The sequence below is a fragment of the Drosophila serrata genome, unplaced genomic scaffold, assembly GCF_035046125.1.
Source record: "Drosophila serrata isolate PLE 108 unplaced genomic scaffold, ASM3504612v1 contig_17, whole genome shotgun sequence".
Classification (NCBI taxonomy): domain Eukaryota; kingdom Metazoa; phylum Arthropoda; class Insecta; order Diptera; family Drosophilidae; genus Drosophila; species Drosophila serrata.
In genome coordinates this window covers 864,663-887,666 of record NW_028256915.1, presented here as the reverse complement: position 1 = coordinate 887,666, position 23,004 = coordinate 864,663, and the positions used below count along the sequence as shown (strand labels likewise).

At 36.6% G+C, this 23,004-nt stretch overlaps 1 protein-coding gene across 38 annotated transcripts in view; it reads right to left on the bottom strand.

The window, feature by feature from the left end:
- Positions 1-8,185: 8,185 nt before the first annotated feature.
- SPoCk (secretory pathway calcium atpase) overlaps positions 8,186-23,004 on the bottom strand; it is a 28,078-nt gene continuing 13,259 nt past the window's right edge. For 2 of the 38 annotated variants that reach the window (XR_015270610.1, XR_015270606.1), the window contains exons 2-5: positions 17,613-19,326; positions 12,512-12,827; positions 11,459-12,455; positions 8,186-10,893 (exon numbers count right to left, since the gene is read on the bottom strand). Coding sequence is in view for 21 of the 38 variants with exons in the window: in XM_086828143.1 (XP_086684269.1) it covers positions 11,756-12,455; positions 12,512-12,827; positions 17,613-19,326; positions 20,883-20,999 (2,847 nt within the window). In the remaining 17 variants the exon portion in view is untranslated. Of the gene's footprint in view, positions 10,894-10,940; positions 12,456-12,511; positions 12,828-17,612; positions 19,327-20,882; positions 21,065-21,182; positions 22,405-22,561; positions 22,900-23,004 lie in introns of those variants that run through there. The other 36 variants (XM_020960601.2, XM_020960600.2, XR_015270615.1 and 33 more) reach the window with 35 other exon arrangements.

The following is a 23,004-nucleotide window of genomic DNA, read 5'->3' as shown; positions in this document are numbered from 1 at the left end:
GGCTTGTTCATTGATAATATCCCCTAACAAGGGCACTTTAAGGTCCCTCGCTAAGTCAATGTTACGAATAAACCACTCAGCACCAGTAATTCTCCGCAGGAACTTGCTTTGGAAGACCCGGATGCAACTCAGATTAGTTTTGGCCGCTATGCCATAAACTTGAATCCCTTATCTCCAAGTGGGGGCAAGTATGGACTTGTATATCTGGACCTTATTCGCCAGACTCAGGTGATTATTTGCCTTTAGGAGCCAGTACAGCCTTCTGGCCTTATCCTCCAATGAACGCTTAACTAACCTTGTATGCTTGGCGAAGGTTAATCTAGTGTCCAGGGTGACCCCCAGGTATTTATAATCTCTGACCTGCTCAAGAAGCTCTCCATGCAGGAACAGTCCAGGGCACGACTCCTTTCTGAGGGAGTGCGTCACTACAGCAGACTTTGCCGGATTAATTGATATATTCCAGCGACAGTCCCAATTCTCAAACCTTTTGAGGTACAACTGAAGCATATCAGTGGCGTCATAGATACAGTTGGATCTGGAGAGGACAGCAGTATCGTCAGCAAATGTGGCCAGCATAGAATTTTGATCATGTCCCGTGGACTTCGGCATGTCATGAGTGAACAAGCTGTACAGCGTCGGTCCCAGCACGCTTCTTTGGGAAACTCCAGCCTTTATCGGCCTTTGAGAGGATAGGGTACCGTCCAGGACCACTTTGAATGTCCTTTCAGAGAGGAAGCTCCTAACCATTTCGAACAGTTTTGGGTTTAGTAATGGCTTGAGTTTATAGAGTAGCCCTGGATGCCACACCCTATCAAAAGCCTGCTGTATGTCCAGGTAGGCAGCCACCACGTATTGTTTAGAGTGAAACCCCTCGAGTATATACTCAACAACACGGTGCAGCTGTTCAGGGGTGCCATGCCTAAGTCTGAACCCAAACTGAAATTTGGGAAGAGCGTTCATTGCCAACTGAGACTGACGTAATCTTCTAAGGATGCATCTTTCCAGCAGCTTACCAAATGTGGAAATGAGGCTAATAGGCCGATAACTGTTTAGGTCCTCGGGTGGTTTCCCAGGTTTAAGGATCATTACAATCCGAGCACTCTTCCAAGCCTTTGGAAAGTAGCTCAACCTCAGGGAAGCATTGAAGATGAGTATAAGGTATAGCACTGCTCTAAGAGGTAGCGTTCGTACAATACGATTATCAATTTGGTCATCTCCAGGGGCTTTCTTGACATTTAACTTTTTAATGTCCTCCTTAACCTCCTGCACAGTTATAGGTGGCACCGGAAGCTCCATTTGGTGTGTAATCGCAAGCTTGTCAGCCACAATCTGTTGTCTCCGGACAGAGGCTGTTCCGAAGGGAGTAAATCTATCTTCTAGACTTTGAGCAAAAGCTTCAACTCTGTCTTGTGTTGATCTTGCCCATGTACCATCCTCTGTTTTGATTGGAAACTTGGGATTAGCTTGCCTTTTATAGGATCCAGTTAGCTTCCAAAGGGCATAGTTGGAGCTCGCATCACTGTCACGTTATCCAGCATGCGATCCGTAGCTTCAGCCTTGAGTAACGACAGTTTTTTACGTACTCTGTTGGAAATCCTCCTGAACAACCTGTTGATTCTCATGTCGGATGTGCGGATGTACTCTCGCCTAAGCCTCTTCTTCAGCAACAGCAATCCCTCAACTTCAGAAGAGAGCACACAATGACGCCTTGCCGTAAGAGAGCCTGGAGACACCGGAGGGGCCGCAACTGCAGCAGCCTCCCCAATCCTTGTAAGAAGGATGTTAATGGCTGAATCCACGTCCTACTTCGTGTTTAGGGAGGTGGAAAGCTCAAGGGAGTTATCCAGTGAATCTTGGCAGGCGGAGAGACAAAATCCAGGTTTCAGCAGGCTGGATCTAGAGACAATAGTTGTAGGAGCAGACGCAAATGTTGCTACCAGCGGCAAGTGATCAGAGCTAAGATCATGCTCGTTCCTGATGGAAGGTAGGTTACTTGCAATCGATTTGTAGATAAAAAAGTCAATGCAGGACGGGGTGGCCCTAGAATTGGATGGAAAGCACGTAGGGCTTCCAGTTGCTAGAATTTGTGCTGAAGAATTCGTTATAGCATCATGTAGAGCGCTCCCTCTACCGTCGGCTTTGTAGCTACCCCAAAGTCGATGTTTTGCGTTAAAGTCCCCGCCTAGGATGAACTTATGGCCCAGTTCTGAAGGGAGGTGATCAAATTCAGCACTAGTCCAACCTAATGAAGGAGGAAGATACGCTGCACCAATCAATAGCTCTCCACTGCTAGATGAGATCATGACGGTAGTTAGTTGAACTTTCCAATCCCTGACAACATGAAGTTGGTAATAGGAAATTCCTTCCTTGATCAGAATGGCTGAGCCACCTCGGCGAGTATTGCCGGGGTGGTCAGCTCTCAGGCATTCGAATCCTGCAAGAGTAAAGTTGATTCCAGGGTGTAAATAAGTCTCCGCAATTAACATGATGTCAATTTTATGCTGTAGAGTAAATATAAACAGCTCATTCGCATTTGATGCCAGGCTGCGGGCGTTCCAGAATCCAATGCAGAGGTCATTAGTCATAATGGGCACTATATCTGGGAATTGTCAGAGAGGATCCTCCCTGAATCTGGCTCACATTCTGGGCTATTGCTGCCACTGAGAGGGATGATGTTCTGGATGGTTTTTTATAATGCCGATCTTGTCATGATCTTGTGAAATACTCACCGAAACAGACTTCAAATTTAAGCAAACACAAATGCTGCAAGTTGCTTAAACAGTCAAAATTATTGACTACAGCGAAACCAGAAGACAAAAAAGATGCTTTTGACGAATGTGTGGAATGGGTGACACAGGACTGCCAACCCTTTTCAGCAATTAATGGCAATGGATTTAGGAACATGGCAAAGTTTCAAGTCAATATTGGTGGAAGGTATAAGAAAGGAGTTGATCTTGATGACCTGCTGCCTGTCTCGAGCTACGCAAAAGTTGGCGGATGAGAAAAAAAACTATTAAAGATGAGATAGCCGAAGTTGCTAATAGTGGTGGAGCAACTGCCACAGTTGGCTTGTGGACGGACAGTTATGTTCATCGCAACTTTCTTGGTGTCACCTTGCACTACCGAAAAGATTTTAAATTGTTGACAATTGGTTCAACATTAATAAAATTCTAATAGAAAAACAAGAAAGTCAACGATTGTTGCTTATAAACATATCAAAGCTAAAACAATTGGTAGACTTATGTAGCGATTTCGAAATAATTTTAATTCTGCAGTTCTCAATCCCTGTGTTTTGTGATACCGTCAATTGAAAAAATGCGACATATTTGCGCGCCACAAGAGGAAGATGTACCGGCACTGGTAACATTAAAAGAAAAGATTTGTAATAATGTTAATGAAATTTGAATTCCAAATATTTGTGTGTGGCATAGAGCTGCTTGTTTTTTGTTTCCACCTGCGTTACAAATGCAGCCTAAAGATCAAGACGCAATACAAAAATTTTGCATTTCACAAATTGAGTACTTGTACTTACTTCAATCAACTAGTTCTGCTCAAATTAGCAACAACACCAAACGGCGATTTTTCAGAATTTTCATTTGAAAGCTCAACTTTTTCAACAAGTACACAAGCAGACAAGGATCAGAATGTTTCTATTTTTCCCCAACCTAATTAAAAAGTCCACACTGAATAGCTGTAAAACACCTGAATATGAGCTGAAAAGCTATTGTAAAAAAATGTATATATAAAAGATGATGATGTTTTAAAATGGTGGAAGGATAAAGAACAGACTCTCAAAATTCGCCCTTAATGATTACTGAAAAGAGGAACCGTCTTTGCCCAAAATCTGTCGACAGCATAATTTTTTTTAACTCGTTTATAAAGCATTTAACCTTAATTCTTTTTTTCGATTCTTTAATATAATTTCTTAATTTACTTTAGTATGTAAATGTAAAACATAATTAAGTTTAATATAAGTTTGAAATCAAAATGCGACGAACCAATGAATATGTTTTAATATAATTTCTTAATTTTCTTTAGTATGTAAAACATAATTAAGTTTAATATAAATTTAAAATCAAAATGCGGCGAACCATTGAATATGTTCCTTATTTGCTTAAAAATAAAATTAAAACATGAAAATAAACGAGCTCAAAGAAGCTGGGGTCGGAAAATTTTTTTTTTTTAATTTGAAAGCTAGAATCGTTTGCCCATCGTTTGCCCATGTTTGCCCACCTTTTACTTTTTTTTGCCCACGTCCAGTTTTGAAAATATTCCAATTTGAAAATTTCCATATTTTTCGAAAAACCAAATTTTAAATTTTTTTAATATTTGTTTTTTTTTAAATCGTAATAACTTCGTTTGCCCGCGTTTACCCACCCTTTAAAATTTTGAAAAAACTTCAAGTTTAGAAAATTTTCAAAATTGTACTGGGAAATTTTGAATTTTAAAATTTTGAAAACTGGAATCGTTTGCCCATTCGTTGCCCATGTTTGCCCACCCTTTACTTTTTTTTGACCACGTCCAGTTTTGAAAATATTCAACTTTTGAAAATTTTTCAAAATTATAACGTTTGCCCACCCTCTAAAACTAAATATTTTTAACAAAAAACGTTTGCCCACCTCTTAAAACTAAATAAAATCGTTTGCCCACCCTCTAAAACTAAATACTTTTAACAAAAAACGATTGCCCACCTCTTAAAACTAAATTAAATCGTTTGCCCACCCCCTATAATTAAATATTTTTAACAAAAAACGACTGCCCACCTCTTAAAACTAAATTAAATCGTTTGCCCACCCCTAAAATTAAATATTTTTAACAAAAAACAATTGCCCACCTCTTAAAACTAAATTAAATCGTTTGCCCACCCTTTAAAACTAAATAAAATCGTTTGCCCACCCCTTAAAACTAAGTTTTTTTAAGAAAAAACGTTTGCCCACCTCTTAAAACTAAATAAAATCGTTTGCCCACCCTCTAAACCTAAATTTTTTTAACAAAAAACGTTTGCCCTTGTCTTAAAATTAAATATTATCGTTTGCCCACCCTTTAATTTTAAGTACTTATATTAAAAAACGTTTGCCAAACTCTGAATATTAAATAATATCACTTAATGTGTTATGTTTACAATTGTTAAATTCGTAATATCGGTTGCAGAAAGTACTTGTTACGAAAAAAATAAAAAACAAATATTTCAAAATTATTATAAAATCTGGTTTGGAAATGGTTCAAATTGCTACGTTATAAAAATTCTACTAAAAATTTTACAATTCAATTTTCCGTTCGCATCAATGATCGCAACCGAGAGTCGTCTGGGAAAACTTCATTTGTAAATTGTAAAATTTGTAGTAGAATTTTTATAACATAGCAATTTGAACCAATTCCAAACCAGATTTTATAATAATTTTGTAATATTTGTTTTTTTTTTTCGTAAAAAGTACGGGCAAACGATTTTTGTTAAAAAAATTTAGGTTTAGAGGGTGGGCAAACGATAATATTTAATTTTAAGACATGGGAAAACGTTTTTTGTTAAACAAATTTAGGTTTAGAGGGTGGGCAAACGATATTTTATAATTTTAAAGGGTGGGCAAACGATTTTATTTAGTTTTAAGACATGGGCAAACGTTTTTTGTTAAAAAAATTTAGGTTTAAAGGGTGGGCAAACGATTTTATTTAGTTTTAAGAGGTGGGCAAACGTTTTTTGTTAAAAATATTTAGTTTTAGAGGGTGGGCAAACGTTATAATTTTTAAAAATTTTCAAAGTTGAATATTTTCAAAACTGGACGTGGTCAAAAAAAAGTAAAGGGTGGGCAAACATGGGCAACGAATGGGCAAACGATTCCAGTTTTCAAAATTATAAAATTCAAAATTTCCCAGTACAATTTTGAAAATTTTCTAAACTTGAAGTTTTTTCAAAATTCTAAAGGGTGGGCAAACGCGGGCAAACGATGTTATTGCGATTTCAAAAAAAAAATTTTTTAAAAAAATTCAACTTTTGGTTTTTCGAAAAATGATGAAAATTTTCAAAACTGGACGTGGGCAAAAAAAAGTAAAAGGTGGGCAAACATGGGCAAACGATGGGCAAACGATTCCAGCTTTCAAATTAAAAAAAAAAAATTTTTCCGACCCCAGCTTCTTTGAGCTAAATAAACGCTTTGTTGTGAAATCATTTTCATTGTGTTGTGTTTCACCTTCTTCTTCGCACATTTCATCTGTGCAAAAAAAGTTCCGCTTGAGTAAAATCATACGAGTTGATTTTTGTAAGTTGAGTGCTATTCTTGTTCAAAAAAATTATTGTTAAACCGAATGAGTAGCGCCCGAAATCATTATGCAGAACACGAGCCGAACAATTTGGAGTGAAAAAAATCGCTCGCACCCGAGTTGATTTAAAATCTACAACGAAAATGTCAGCGTATGCAAGTTTGATCGGCTAATCCGAACAGTTTGATTATTCGGCTGTTGAGCGCGTACGAATTTTGTTCATTCACCCGAAACCGTTCTCTGGCCGGTACATATCTATAAGTTTTATAGACTTAGTACATTCTTTCTTGTACATAAGTACATTTTAAAATCATACCCCATGATACCCAGCAATTGTACTACATAAAAACATCATACCCCATGCTACCCTATAATTGTAAATCCAGCCAGCAACAGTTATGAAATGTGAATCCATAAGCCAAGACTAACGGATTAAACTCAAATGTCCCGACACATGAAGAAACCAAAAACTCCAGACAATCCCCAATAGTAGACTAAATATTAATTGCCTAAACCCCTAACAAAATTTCAGACTCGCCAAGTCGAAAACAAAAATCTTAAATTACAAACAAAATCGAAAAGCACTTGTATCCAAGAGCAAACAGTTTAATCTAAGCGAAGAATCAAAGTCAATCCAAATCAATAACTCCAAGCTCTTCCTAATTCTCCCAGAACTTTTGAAACTCACTCAATATCTAAGAAAACTCGAGACCGAACTTCAACCAATCCAGATCAATAAGTTAAGTTCAGTTTGAGACGCGAAAGTTTTCAGTCGGTATTATTCAAAACTTGTAATTATTTCGGTTCAAATATAATATAGATTTTTTTAAACATACGAATAGTACAAGCATTTAATTATATATATGGGCAATTCTCCAGAAAGGTCTACCGCGGACAAAAACTTAAAATTGCTTAAAAACGAGTATTTTTAATATGATTACATAAAAAATTGGTCAGGGTGATCAAGACTAAGAGAATTTTTCATATTCTAAAATAAGTTTAAAAAAATCGATGTCAAACACGCGCAAACGCAATTAATGTTGTTTTTATCAAAAAAGGCATGAAAATGGCATGTTTTGTTTTGATGCCAATCTCTTAAACCGAAACATTTTGCTTTGACTTTTGGTTTCTAATATGACATAAAAAACCCAAAGAGTCAATATAAAATGCAAAAGAAATTAAAAATTGTTCCAAAACGTCGCGTGCGACCGGGACTAAAATTAAATTTAAAAAATAACTACTTAATATTTTAAAATCAAACAAAATACATTATCAAGAGAATTCATTGCGAAATTCATTACAATTTTTTGTACCACAATTTTTTATCACGTAAATGTAACTTTTATTTTTGTCGCGTGCGAACGCAGTACATTTTAGTGAATATCTTAAAAACAAACAAGGGTTCAAAGTCGACCTTAGCACCAATTATAGTGCTAACCAAGAGCTATACGTTTCAATTTTTATAAAATTAAAATAAAGTCTTGGCATATGTGTTTTTTTAGTTTGAATGCGTACGAATGTCGCATTCGACACTAGAGAATTGCTCCATATGTGTACATATGTATGTCATAGAAACTATCTTTAAATGTAGAGGAAAATGCCAAACTGTGGATTTAAAACTGCAATTAAAATTAGAATATGTGACTGTGATTACGTGACTGGCATTACTTCGTTGTTTTTTGAGATATATTGTATTACTTATAAATATTATAATTATTTTTTCCATCTGATGTTTTATTATTTGCTTTTTAATCAAGGTTGAGTTACCCAATAATTATTTGACGGTCGATCGTGGTTGTTCGCAAAGAGTTCTATATTTTTCAGACGAATGCTGCTTTAATAGCCAATTTACCCAATTACAGCACGTCTTGACACCATAAACCTATAAAAATAATGATTTTCTTTGGAAATAAATGAATTCGGAGTCATGTACATACTACATACAATTTATTTTATTCAGTAAATACATATTTCAATTGGGATATTCCGCAGATAAATATTAAATGTATTAGTATTGTAAATTTCATAGTATAATTTAAATTTACGATTTTTTATGACCTAATATTATTCGTTTAACTAAATCGAGATATTAACCCTGTAACTGCAATGTTTGTATTTATTTCAAATAGTCAAGAGACGAATTTTTATTACTGCAACTGTAAAAGTTCCAACATAAATGAGACTCGTGCTGAGAATAATGTAGGAAATATGTATGTATATTTTCGAACTATTTATGTCAGCACTACGCTTAGTATTCATCTATATATATATATATATATATATATTTATATATATTTATTATTTCAGCTTACATTTTAATAGCACAGATAGTTATAGTTAATTAGTTTTAGATTAAGCTTTCTTTAAAGAAACAAGTTCAGAGTTGTAAGCTTTCCATTAGTTTGTACATTTTGGGTAACCGAACTCTATGGAAACTAGTAATAGAGTTTTGAAATTAGGCAAAACATTAGATGGATAGACATTTACAAAAGGATACATATAAGAAATGAGAGCCACACACTTTCCATAGACTGATTACAAATGCTTCTGTGCATAGGGATATTATTATACCAATAGTTATTATTTACTTTTTTCGCAGTAAGTAATTTTGATTTAATTTTATAATATAATGCTTCGACTACATATTCATACTAGCTGATGCAATTTTTTATTTATTGAACATTCAAGTACGGTAATATTTTTTACGATTGATTTTAATTAAATTTAAATACACTTAATAATCTAGTTATTGTTACCATTGTGGATGTGATGTGTATGAATGCGCGTAGGTGTAGATTTGTGTATTTCTGTACTGAGTACTTTAAGTATGTCTTTATGAGTGGGTAGAGTAATGAGCCTTACTTGTTTTCTTAGGATGCTTTGTTTTTTTTTTTGTATTTTTTGAATAGTTTTCTTTTTTTTAGATTTTTGTTGCCTTGATATATGAGCGTGCGTCTGTGTGGAGCTTAGCTTCATGTTAATGTGTTTCAAATGGTTTTAATTCATTTTTGTATTGGTCCATTTTGCTAGTAGTTGCATAAGCGTTGTGAAAAATTTTAAAACGTTGAATGGTGTGATCGAGGACAACCCACGCTGGTCGAGAGTGAGAAAACTTTGCGACTAGAGTATAAATGTGATATGCTACAAGAAAATCATTAAAATATGTCTTTAATGTGAAATGCCCCTTATAAACCCTTTGAGCTGGTATGATATGAATCGAGTGACCATGATATTGACAGTTGCAGCATATGTATATGTATGTATGTTCCTATTGGGTTTTACGTAGTCATGTTCACTTTTATATGTACTTTCCTACCACAAGACCCAAATGAATTGACTGTGATTAAACATCAATATCGGATTTGCTTGGTTTTTGTGATGCGATTGAACTGATTTCAAAAAATAATTCTAACTTTTTAGATTTTTACTTAAAGGGTGTGGCTTAATATTTTATTTGTCTGACGGCACTATTGGTGTGAGCAGAGGTCGCGTAGAGAAAAATTATCGGACACTGGTATAATAAACACCTGTAAAGTATTTTAACTTTAACTTTAATTTTAAATAAGAAAACTACCATAAACTTAGGTTAGACATTCAAGTTTTATTGAACCTGAAACGTTGGGGTCCAATGGCTCTCGGGTTCAAATTTAACGATTCGAAATACTCATACATTGTACATACATATGTCTGACTCATACCCAAAAAAAAAGACAATTTGTAAAATTCATTTATGCTTCAAAAATAATATGAATGAAAGCTTAATCAAGTAAGAGCAATCGATTAATAAAAAGAATACTATAACACATATATTTATTGAAGTAGTCAATCAGTTTAATTGCACCATAAAATGTTTATTCCCTTTTTGCCAATATCAGTTATATTTATGTGTGTGTGTTTGTTTGTGTGTATGTGTGGTGTGCATATTTCTTCTGTGATCAATGTAAACGTGGAACTGAATTATACTGAGAGGAGGGAAAACACCCATCCCCAGAAATAGTGATTAAAATAAAATGAGCGAGACTTTTATGGGTGTAAATCTGAAAAAATTATGTTTTGAGACTAAATTGTTTATAATCTCAAAGTTAAAACAACAAATTATTCCCATTGAGTAAAAAAATAATCATAATTTATAATGCAATTAAATTCTAAAAGTGTAATAAACTTTGAGAAATCAATCCAAACAAAATTGTTAAATGATCTGCGATTGAATTTTTTTAAAATGAATTGATTTTAGAAATAAAAATTTGCACTTTATTTTGCATTATAAAAAAACATTTATAATCATAACAAATATTTTATGCATGTATGTTATGGTAAATTTTTAATGATCTTCAGTTTCTAGTTGATGGAACTAGAGCTGATTTTGTCAAATAGTATTTGTTCTGCTAACACGCTAGAGATTTGATTTGCGACTGATGTACACAAATTTGTTGCTTGCTTTTAAAGTACCGAATAACTTAATTATCAAAATTCCCAAAAAAACCCCGCTGGAAATTCTCCACTACGCCTAGCCTCTCTCTGTCGTCCTTGCCTTGCCGCCTGGCTGCTGTGAATCTTAAGCATTTCATTTTCATTTGCTGACCGGTTCGGACTGAATTTTGTTTCATATAATCGATAAACCTTTCGATTGCTTCGCTCCTGGGAAAAAAATTTAAGAATGCGTTAATACAAAAATACAAAGTTGATACATTTTTAAAAATAAAATTTACGTTTTTATTTTTCAAAATCAAAACATATACGGTCCCACTAGCTCAGATGAAAATCAACATAAATTTCTAGGATGAGCTGGTCAATGTGCTTAAAATAATATCACAATAACTTGTTATTTCGGCATTTCTCATAAATTATTAAACACTTTGATTTGCCTTAATTTGCTAATGCTAAATAAACAATTAAAACTAAAAGAGAACTTAGAATATAATTGGAAATAGGGAATTAGCGAAAAATTAAAATTTAAAATAATCGGAGAACCTAATCCAATGATCAGTGTGTCGCTTAACGCTGAGATATAAGAAAAACCTTTAAATAAATTTTTAAATACGTTATAGTAATAGTAAGTGAGGTATGCAAATAAAAGTTGAAAACACAATTTGTCTACTTAGATTATTAACACAATGCAGTATCATTACATATAAGAAAAGGAAATAAAATGTTGAAATTTGTAGAACTAAGATGCAAATGCAGCAGAGAGCAAAGAACAAACCTGAACGCGGATATACGTCGAATTTGTAAAAACTGGTCGAGACTCAGCAGCTTTAGTTAATACATTCTCGTCAACTCGTCGATTCAAAAATGAAAAAGTTAAACACACACATCATCGGTACCCTGTTGCATCTGTAAAGGCCAATGCTTCTGCTCCAGATGGACACATATGACCACGCACCTCGCTTGTATTTGGCATAGTTTTCGTTTTTTTTTTGTGGGTTTTTTTTGTGGTAAGTTATTCAGTTTACTCGGCTTTGGGGTGCAATTGCAACTCATCTCTAGCGCTTGCGCTGTGTCATACAAAGTCCAGCTCGGAACGGGTGCTGTACATCTTGCGCTCCATGGTGCGCTCAAACCACTTCTTTATTTCGGAAACGACCAGCACGGAGGATGTGAGCGAGACTAAGAAAAATATGTCGTAGGGCGTTAGGGCTTCTGTTTGAAAGACCATCTGGAGCGGTGGAAAGTAGACGACCAGCATTTGGCCGACAATTGAAAATCCAACGGCAAGCAGGAACATGCGATTGGTTGTTAGGCCGATGGTGAATACACTCTTTGTTTGCGAGCGACACGAGAGGGCATTAAACATGTCGAAGAATACGAAGCACGTGAAGGTCATGGTCGTATCTCGTTTGGTCTTGCCCAGGGTTCCGTCGGCCATTTCTCGTTGAAACACCCAAAGCGTACCCAAGACTATAATGCTAGCGCTTAGAAGCACATTAACCACCACAGATTTTGTAATCATGGGCTGCTTCACATTGCGAGGCTTTTGTTTTAGAACGTCGTGGTCAACGGGCTCCACGCCAAGTGACTGTGCTGGGGGGCCGTCCATTATGATGTTGATCCACAGAATCTGCATAGCGTTCAAGGGGTTGGCAATGTCCATCAGAGTAGCCAAGGCAATAAGGGCCAGGGCAGCAATTGATGTGCTCAGTTGAAACCGAACAAAGTTCCGTATGTTGTAGAAGATGCCCTTGCCTTCCTCGATGGCAGCACTGTTAAAGTGTAGTCATTTTAGTAGAGCTATTACTCCATAAATCTATATACTCACATGATGGTGTGGAAATCATCATTGACCAAAATCATGTCCGCGGCCTCCTTGCACACATCAGTTCCGTTTTTGCCCATTGCAATGCCAATATCCGCCTTCTTCAAAGCCACTCCATCGTTGACGCCATCCCCAGTCATGCCAACTATGTTTCCGGTACGCTGAAGGGACTTGACTATCTCCAGCTTGTGCCTTGGCGAAACTCTGTAAAAGACGCTCACATTGTTGGCTACCTTGTCCAGTTGATGCTCATTCATTTGATCTATTTCCTGCCCTGACAGCGTCTGGTGGTGTATTGTGTCAATGCCAATGAGATTCGCTATAGAAGTAAGAAAATAATAATTAAAAAATCATTTTTGGTAATGACCAAGAACGAATGCCAGAAAATATCACAGTGAATTCTGTATCGATACTTGATGCAAAATTCAAAATATTAAAGGATATTTTAGCTTATCACATACATACATATGTGCGATAAAACCAATAAGATATAATTCAAAAAATTATTGTAAGAAAATAATTTTTTTTGTTTGTTTTGTTTAGTTTGACATCAAAAATTTGAATCGAAAAACTATATTTTATAAATCTAATCTATCTAATCGTATAAATCCAAGTAGTCTTAAATAGACAAAAGCAACTAACAATAACTTTTCCCTCTCCGACGACAAAGGCTCCGTGCTACGTTAAAACTCCCATAAATTAATTTTCTAAGCTATTGATGCTGACACTGTGCAACATGCTAGTAAGAGCAAGAGTTGGCACAGCTGGAATCCACATAACAAATTTACAAACAAATACTTATTTAATAGCAGCGAAGGTTATTATGAAAAAGTTTTCTGGTGCTGCTATTAGCGAATTCAATTGAGAATAAATCTAGAAAGGTCAGAAATCTTCGTTTACACGATAACGTAGAACTTAATTTTAAACTATTAAAATATATTATCCGATAAGGAAATAAAGCGCAATCAGTAACTTTGTTATTTTTACCCTTGCAGGGTATTATAATTTTGGTTAGAAGTTTCCATCGCTGTGAAGGCGACATTTCCGACCCTAGAAAGTATATATGTATATTCTTGATCAATATCAGCAGAACGACATGATCACAGCTCAGTGATGGATTTCTAACTATAGTTTTGCTGAACGCTTATGATCACTGGTCATGATGCAAGATTTCATGCATCATGATCAGCAAAAACGTGGCGTAAAAATAAAACGCTGCCTTTTCGCTATACTCTTTGATTATATCGACGGTTGAAATAACGATAAGGATAAAACTAAAAATAGGCATGCATCAGCGGCAAACTTGATTACTCGTTAATAATTAGTTATTATTTATTAAAAATTAAGTTATTTATTATTTAGTTTGCTATAGCCATAAATGCAGTGAACAGTGAAATGGGCGAAATAAATTTGACAAACCGGCTTTTTTAAAAAAGGAGGAGGAACATTAACTAGCATATTATTTAATGGGGTCTTTGGTCAAAAACTATTGATTGGAAAATTTAAGGAATAATTTAGAATGTCCCTAGTTTTTTTCAGGTATACGTACAAAGTCGAAATAATATTAAAGGTATTATAGAACAATTTTTTTTTCAATTAAAAATTTCTCTGGTAGCTGTTATCTTGAACCATGAATTTCCTGCCATCCTCCACAGCACACAGCTAAAATTGGTCGAGTATAAACCTACATATATACATACATACATTCGTATACCTAGTAAATGACGTAGGGATACTTTTTTAAACATTTATAAGGACATGACATTACATAAAGTTATCAAATAAAAATGGTCTATTTAACTTAGTATTGTACTAGTTACTGGTAAAGTAAAAATATTTAAAACTGTTCGGTTTTCTGCCGATTTCAAAAACAATGTTCTGAGAATAAACCAAATAAATAATATCGGAAATAATCAGAATTGGAAAAAGGTTAACCGCTTTAAACATGTTTGAAAAACGTTTTAAAGATAAAAACTTGATTTCAAAATAATCTACAATGGTGGCCCAATAATATAATATAAAATAATAATAATAAATAGTAATAAAATATAATAATAATAATAAAATATAAATAATAATATAATATAAAACTTTAAAACAAAAAATCCGTTTTCTATTGGGTGTTTACAATATCAATGACTACTTTTTTTGGTGTACGATTTCAATTTCCTGCTTCGTCGCTAAGTGAGCACTACGGGATGCAGCAGTTGCGAAGTAGCAACAACAGCGCCATGATAACCTTTGTGAAAAGTTTCGTCGCCATTTTTCATTATGGCGCCCGCTTATTTGTCTCGCCAAGCTGTGTACAGAGCGAGGCACCAACCCTATTTCAGGTCCCTTGTAGAATATTTTTTCAGCCAACGTGGGCACTGAATAGTAAACAGCAACAGCAAAAGCAACAGGATGAACACAACGGAGATACGCGGCAAAATAAGCAAAAGGAAGTCGTAATTAAAACGCATTCAGGGACTTGTACCATATATCCCCCGCTCCGCCCTTTCAGACAATTATAAGCTGCCCGTCAATGCCAGCCTGCTGCAAGGGATATCATAGGTAGCAACCACCAGTATCGCTATTGGCCCCCATTTTTAAAGCGTAGATAATGGCATTGAAATATTTGTCCAATATTTTGAATAGTTGATGAAACCCACTAAGACTGATATAAAATGGCTATATCTTAAATTTGATGAAAATCTGCTAAAAACTGAAAACGTTATAATTTTTAATTGAATTAATTTCTCGATCGTTCCTATGGGAGCTATATGATATAGTAGACCGATTTTCATAAAATTTTACACAACATTGTAGAATAAATAATAATGAAATGGCTATATCTCAAATTTGATTGAATTCGGTTAAAAACTGAAAATGTCATTTTTTTTTTGTAAAAATTTTCCGATCATTCCGATGGCAGCTATATGATATAGTCGTCCGATCCGGCCCGTCCCGACATATATACGAGTGAGAGTATATAGAAGACTAACTACAAAGTTTCATTCAGATAGCTTCAAAACTGAGAAACTAGTTTGCGTAGAAACGGACAGACGGACATGGCTAGATCGACTTGGCTGTTTATCCTGATCAAGAATATATATAGTTTATATAGTCAGTGGTGGCTCCGTAAGTGCGTTGCAATCTTTTGACTAAAATTATAATACCCTGCAAGGGTATAAAAAAATGTATACAGTATTACAAGATTATTCTTTATTTTTTTACTAATCTATTACGATACTTTTAAGTTGCTTAATATTTCGGCTTATATTTCTTTAAGAGCAGAATGATAATTTCATATACCGTAAGAGCGAACCATCAATATATGTAAGTTGACTAAATATATTTTAGAAAATTGTCATTTGTTGTATGCACTTTTTAATTAAATTAGATTTATCAGTCTTGTAATTATTTGCAACAAACGAGAAATGTTGTAGAACTCATCATTAGACTTTTATGCATGAAAGGAAAATCAATGTATCTGTTTTCAACCATTATCCAACTCATGAGCGCTGCCGAGACGAATGTCTAAAGCACCAAGATATGTAGTTTCCCATCCCAGCCTCACCGTTCCTTTCCATACGTACAGGATTTCTTTGAATTAGCCATGCAGTTTGGCTCTCCTACTTGTCCGGGTAAACTAAACAAGTGAAGAATTTAAAAGACACGGAACCGACTAGAACCAATAAAGGAGCAGAGAGGAATCAATTTTCCATTTCCTAATAAAGAGCTCCCGAACCAAGTTCGGAGTCCATGCAAAGGATGGGTCGCCGTCCGCGACAGATACGACTACGATGAGAGGGATGCAGATGACGACCCAGGGGTTGAAATCTCCTCGCAGTTCATTATTTCAACTCCTGTCTGCTGACTACTGACAACGATGATGTCGATTCCCTCGTTTTCTTTGTCTCAGGATATTAGATGTGGTCCCCCAACTTGGAAAATCCTAGAGGAATAGCCACCTGGGTTTGGCTTCCTTTTTCGTCTTTTCACTTTAGGGGAATCATTTCTGATAGGTGAGCGAACGCTTTTTCAATTTTCTGCGCTAGCTTTATTCACATTAAATTTAGCAAGTCATTTTTGGGAGATCCGTGTTAATGCTAAAGTTTAAATCGTTTGAACGCCTTACGGTACATTTTTTAAAAATAGAAATACGAGTTTTTTAAGCAAACACTGGCATACACGAAATTCGGAATCTAAGAAAAGTATAAAAGTTATCGGATTAAGAGATAACGAGAAAAAAAGAAGACTTGTTCTAAATCAAGTATACTCATCCTAAAAAAAATTCCAAATCTGCAAACGTCAAGAATTGGTGTTTCCACATTCAATATATAAATAGGTGAAGCTCGCCCTTTAAATAAAGTGTCGTGTGAAACTTAAACAAAGAAGCACCCTAAACAGGTTATTAAACTTTAAGTTGGGGTGATCTTCGGTTTCTTTGTCTTAGAATGAAACAGAAGCTAAGAAAAATAAGAAAGAAAGATAACTTCGGCAAGCCGAAGCTATGTGATCATTAAGAATTCACTTTGGCCGAACGAAAAAAAAAAATTTAAAACATTTGTACATATGATATAATATGATTTTGATCAAATTCCAAACATTATATTTTAATCGCATAAAATACCTTTATCTCAAGTTTGAAATATCTAATTTTATAAAAAATTTAAACAAAGATGTATGTTGAAAAACAACCATGTAATGTATACTTATTTATATTTCCAGTTTTACATTTTGCCATTCCTATGGCAGCTATATGATCTCGTGGTATCTTAGATGCATGCTAATATATAGTAAGTGGAATAATTCGAAGACTATCTGCAAGGTGTAATCTTAAACGCCCTTAAACTGAAAGACTAGTTTGCGTAGCAAAGGACAGACCGACTTGGGTAGATCGACTCGGCTGGTGATGCTGATCAAGAACGTATAAAAACTTTATAAGGTCAAAAGCAAATCCTTTTCTGCGTTACTAACTTCTGCCTAAAAATGTAATATCCGGTAAAGGTATTAAAAGTGATAGTTTCTTGAAAGCAGCTAAATAGAAATAGTAGAAAAAAATAAGTAATCTACGCGAAACATATATTGGCCCCAACACCACAAAATCCCAGTTACTTACAAATGGCCAACGCCGTCTCTTGTGCATCTCCAGTTACCATCTTGACCCGCACGCCGCTTTGCATCAACATTTCGATGGATTCACGCACCAAGGGCCTTGGAGGATCAGTGATCCCAACCAGACCGCAGTAGATAAGGTCTTGCATGGATCGCCCTTTTGCAAGTGCTAGTACCCGGAGTCCTTTGCGCCCGATCTCGTACGCCTCGGCCAAAAACTCTGACTCATTCTGCTTTGTTAGAGGCACGGTCTGAGTGCCGAACTGGTACTTGGTGCACTGCGGTAGCAGGGTCTCCAGAGCGCCCTTGGCGAAGAAGATCTCCTCCTTGTTGTTATTGTATTTGTGGATGCACTTCACGGCCATCATCTTTTGCTCCGAGCTGAAGGGGTACTCCTGGATGCGCACATAGTTCTCGGCTGTTGCGTACATGCCGTTCTTCATGGCCACTGCAACTAGGGCACCCTCGGTGGGCTGACCCAGCAACGTTCCCTTCTGGATGTAAGCATTGTTGCAGACTGCTCCAATCTCTAGTAGGTTCGTTATGTTCGATTTGGCCATTTCCACATTGTTGCAGTGACGAATGTGAATCTCGCCCTGGTCATTATAGCCGGCACCAGTCACATCAGCCATGTACCCGTCGGAAGTGATGATAATCGTGGCCGTCATCTCGTTCTTCGTTAGGGTGCCCGTCTTGTCCGAGCAAATTACGTTTACGCACCCAAGTGTCTCAACAGTCGGTAACTTCTTAACAATGGCGTTGCGCTTAGCCATCCGCATAACGCCCAGCGCTAACGTGACTGTGACTACGATGGGTAAGCCCTCGGGTATGGCGGCCACGGCCAGTGATACGCTAATGTTAAACATCTCCGAGAGCGGCTTGCCCTGCAGCCAGCCTAGCAACATAATAACGCCAATAATAAGAAAGGAGTAGAAGCTTAACTGAGCTCCCAGAATGTCCATCGACTTTTGCAAAGGCGTCTTGGGAGCCTCCTCGGCTTGCATCATCTTAAAGACCTCGCCGAACTCGCTGCGTTCTCCGGTGCTCACTACTATGCCCTTCCCATTGCCGCAACGCACAAGCGTGCCCATGAAGGCAATGTTCTTCATGTTGCTGTGGTCCTTCACGTTTGTGTTGTTCAGTAGGACGTCGGTGATTTTACGGGCCGGCTCCGTCTCGCCGGTAAAACTGCTCTCGTCAATGGATAGGTCCACGGCCTCAAAAAGCCGGATGTCGGCAGGGACGCGGTCGCCTACGTTGAGGTGCACCACATCGCCTGGAACTAGTTCCCGAGCCAGGAACGTGTCCAGTCGACCCTCGCGCAGACAATGGCACTCGGGCGGTACCAGCTTTTTAAGCTCTTCAAGGCTCTTCTCCGAACGGTATTCCTGGATAAAAGCCACCGTGACTACGATCAGAATGGCTATGGTTATGCTGACGGCGTCGTCAAATTGCTTCATTATGACGGAGACCATGGCTGAGCCGAGCAGCAGTAGGATAAGCGGGTTCTTGAACTGCTCAATATACTTCCTCCAGGTTGGGTCTTCTTCGACAAGCAGCAACTCGTTGTGGCCGATGATCTTTGCCCGATACTTGGCCTCCGACCATTTCAGGCCGGTCCGCACATCGACCTGCAATCGTCCAGCCACCTCGGAGGCGCTGTGAGTCGATGACTCCGACGTGGATAGCAGCATTTCAGGTGTGAGGGTAAGACCCGTCTGTCAAAGGATAAAGATAGATAAGATTAGAGTCGATTCAAAACTTTTTAGTATATATTATCACCAAGTGCAGCTACTAAGCATTAGAAAAACCTAAGCATTTGTGTGTAATCTTAACACTTCATCTAGTTTTGATTTACGTACTTGTTATAAATTCAATTTAAAAATTAGTATGCATATTTCCATGTAAATATACACAATTTAAAGCTAACATTATCCTCTTGAAATATGAAATTATTTTCTTAGAATATTCCATTATGATAAGCAGATTATTGAATTTACACATTGCTTTGAACGTACATATTGCATAAAGTTTTTTAACATATTTATATAAAACATATTTTTATAAATAAGGTAATAAGGAAATATATAATTAATTTCAATAATAGAGTTATTAAGGACAGCTTGCACCCTTTTGTGTAATATACAGCCAAATATCTCAGAAGTGTTTTTTTCTCCTTTTATAATAATTTATTAAATGTCCTTGATTTTTTCCTAATTTTTTCGTAGAAACTATTATTGTCATAAGCCCCCCTCCCCCAATGGGATCTATAGCGAGACCTAAGGTCTTAAATTGCAATTCTGTCAGTTCTTTATAATGGGATTTGTAACATTGGAATTTTGAAACGGTAATAAGTTCTCATTAAATCCAAATTGGCCAACTAGAGCCATAGGGGATAAAACGAAATACATTATTTCAGCACACGAGCTCTTGTGTCACACGAATTTTATATATTATTGTAAACTAATTATTCCCATTTAGTTGTTGTTGCCCGCTAATTATATTTTATATTAAAATCCACACAGCCAAGGGCGTTGCAGAGAGCCAGACCTAAGTGTTCGGTAGCTACATTATACAAATTCACGTTAAATTGGAACTGCCCGCCACTCGTTAGTACTGGAACTTCGTTTCCAACAACTATTTATCAGACATTTTGTCTGATGTGGTTTTATAAGCAGCATATGTTTTCTTTACATAAGTATAAATTAGTCTAATTTCCATAAAACAAGAAAGGCAAACAAAATGTTGTATGTCCACCCAGTTTGCAATTTAAGCCAACCGTTCCCATCCGTAAGCCTAATTACTAACCATTAGTGTATAAAACGTAAAGGTTTTGCCTATTTTCCCTGGTTTGTCATTTAAATTGACCATTACCTCCTACGTATATGATAAATGTCACAGATTTTTGTACAATAAGTTAAATAGTAAGAAACGTACTACATTTTGAGCTTTTCATGGTATCAGTTAAGAAGTAATTGGCTTATTTTAATAATATTAGAACACGATGTTAAAAAAATTAAGTAAATGATTTTTGAATGGTGTAAAGGAACTATATTTCTTGTCTCGTGTATTTATTTATTTAATAGAGAACCCAATTATCACTATGATTTTCCTGTTCAGTTTTCTACCGAATTCGCCTTTGCAAAACGGATAATCCCTTCAACCTTAAATCTGAGATAAAACTTAAATATGCTTATCTGCAACTAATTTACAATCACGCCTTAGACCATAAATTCTAACAAGTTGAGTCCGATTAACAATTCAAATGCTTTACCCAGAACTTCAACAATTCGAATTGCACAAGTCCCAGAGCTCTCCAATAGCAACTGGAATTTCCCAGCCCCTGCGGAAAGCTGAATCGGATATGGACGCTCACAATACGAATATTCATATGTGTACCTGATCTTCAATGTACACACAAATGGCATGTCTGGCTCTGAGCATTATTCAGGGCTTCTGGAAGGAGAGGGAACTTGTAAATATCAAAAAACTACAAAATCACTTAAGTGCAAACCACAACAGCCAACCCAAACATACATGTGTGTATATGTACAAGTTAGATGGGACCACTTACGTCAGAAGCATTGATGACTATCATTTTGGTGGAACAGAAACGACGACGGAACGAATTCTTATCATTAGCGCGCGGGAGTGGATGCCTGCCGGGATGCACGCCAATCGATTCCGGCCTTTGACGATCGCGCGAGCGTTTGGGTTAGTGGATTGTTTTATCAGTCACGCTCGAGATGTCAGCATGAATATTAACGTTTGACTACCTATATCTCACCGCACATGGTACGCTCGCGGAGATTGGGAGCCGGACTACTCGAAGCCACTGGATACGGAATAGCTGATTTGCAGCCTGGGAAATCTCCAGACTCCTCGTCACCCAATGGGGATTCCTCTTTTCTCCTTATAATATTTTCAGCCCTTTAGAAATGAATGGCAAACGGAAATCAAAACTTGGTCTTGGCTCATCCTCATTAGTATCCCAAAAACTATCCGATAATGCATAGAAACCTTTACAGTTGTAGTCAAAATAATGTTACTAAAAAATTCATTCTTTTGTAATTGTCGAAAATGTATTTAAAAATAAAAACTTGCGGCAGAAATTTCCTAATTTTTTTTTTTTATTTAGAATTTTGTTTTTTTGTCAAGAGTTTGAGCGCTGCCCTCCCTATAGCATCAGAAATGTAATAATAGGTGCGACTGGGGCTATGTTTGTACTGATAAAATGAGTAACATCTGATCTAATTAACAAATTTGTGTCTTATCTAAAAAAAAAAACACATGCATGTGGAAAAGTATGAATGTACAAGCGACTCAAGCAACTAATAATCAAAGTTAAGCTTCAGGTCATTTAAAAATCCTAGGCATATGCATATGTACATATGTACATATTTATGTATCTGATACCACTATAATTCGCATGTCCAATGGACTGAGAATTAATTCTTATAACGAAACTGAGCGGCAGATGCCTGGTAAGGTGAGATGAATTTCTAAAGCCCAGTGAGCTAGTTTCTTTTTGCTCAATAGGAAAACGATAACGTGGCCATGGATGCCGTGGTTGTTATATTTTATATTTTTAGCGAGTCAGAGGTTATGGCCAGCTAAACCCCTTTAAACCCCTTCGCACACGTTAACAACTTGAACACTTGAAATTGTGAAACCGAAGAGTTAAGATCTTCAAAGCACATATGTAGTATGTATGTATGTATGTATGTAATATGTTGAGTGGATGCAGAGGACGGCTCGAAGTCACCGGCGTGGCGTCGGAAGTTCGGAACACGACTAAACAAAAAGTTATCAGATAGGTAGGTTGTTAGGAAAATGAATTGATTGAATGCACGTAAATAGATGTATGTCTGTGGATGTTGCTGTGAGAGACAACAGATATGCGGACAGGTAAAATAACAGCGGCAGATTAAATAAACGAATGAGCCGACTCACAACTCAACGGCCACAACAACAACAGAAAACCGCCAGCAGCGTCACAAACAATAACCGAGGAAGAACGGGAGGCAGGCAGAACAGCAGCTAAGGGCCGCGGTTTCTTTACACTCACGCACAACTGGAAGAGGCAAGGGAGGTTTTATTAATTCTGTCACATAGAATTTTTGTTTCGATTAAGAAAACGCGTTGCCCTTGTTTTCTTTGTTTGTTTCTTTTTTTATAAGCTTTTGTTGGCACACACGCGCAAAAATGCAAGAACAATGACGAAAGTGATCTAGCGACGTGTACGATCTCAGAGGAAGAGAACCGCTTAACAGCACGAATGGTGCTGTTACGGCGCGAGACCTGAAGTTTAAGAGAGAAAACAGTGAGAGCGCTAATTCTGACTAGATTGCAGATCGTGCTTTGTTATTGATGTACTTCTGTTTGCATATGAATGT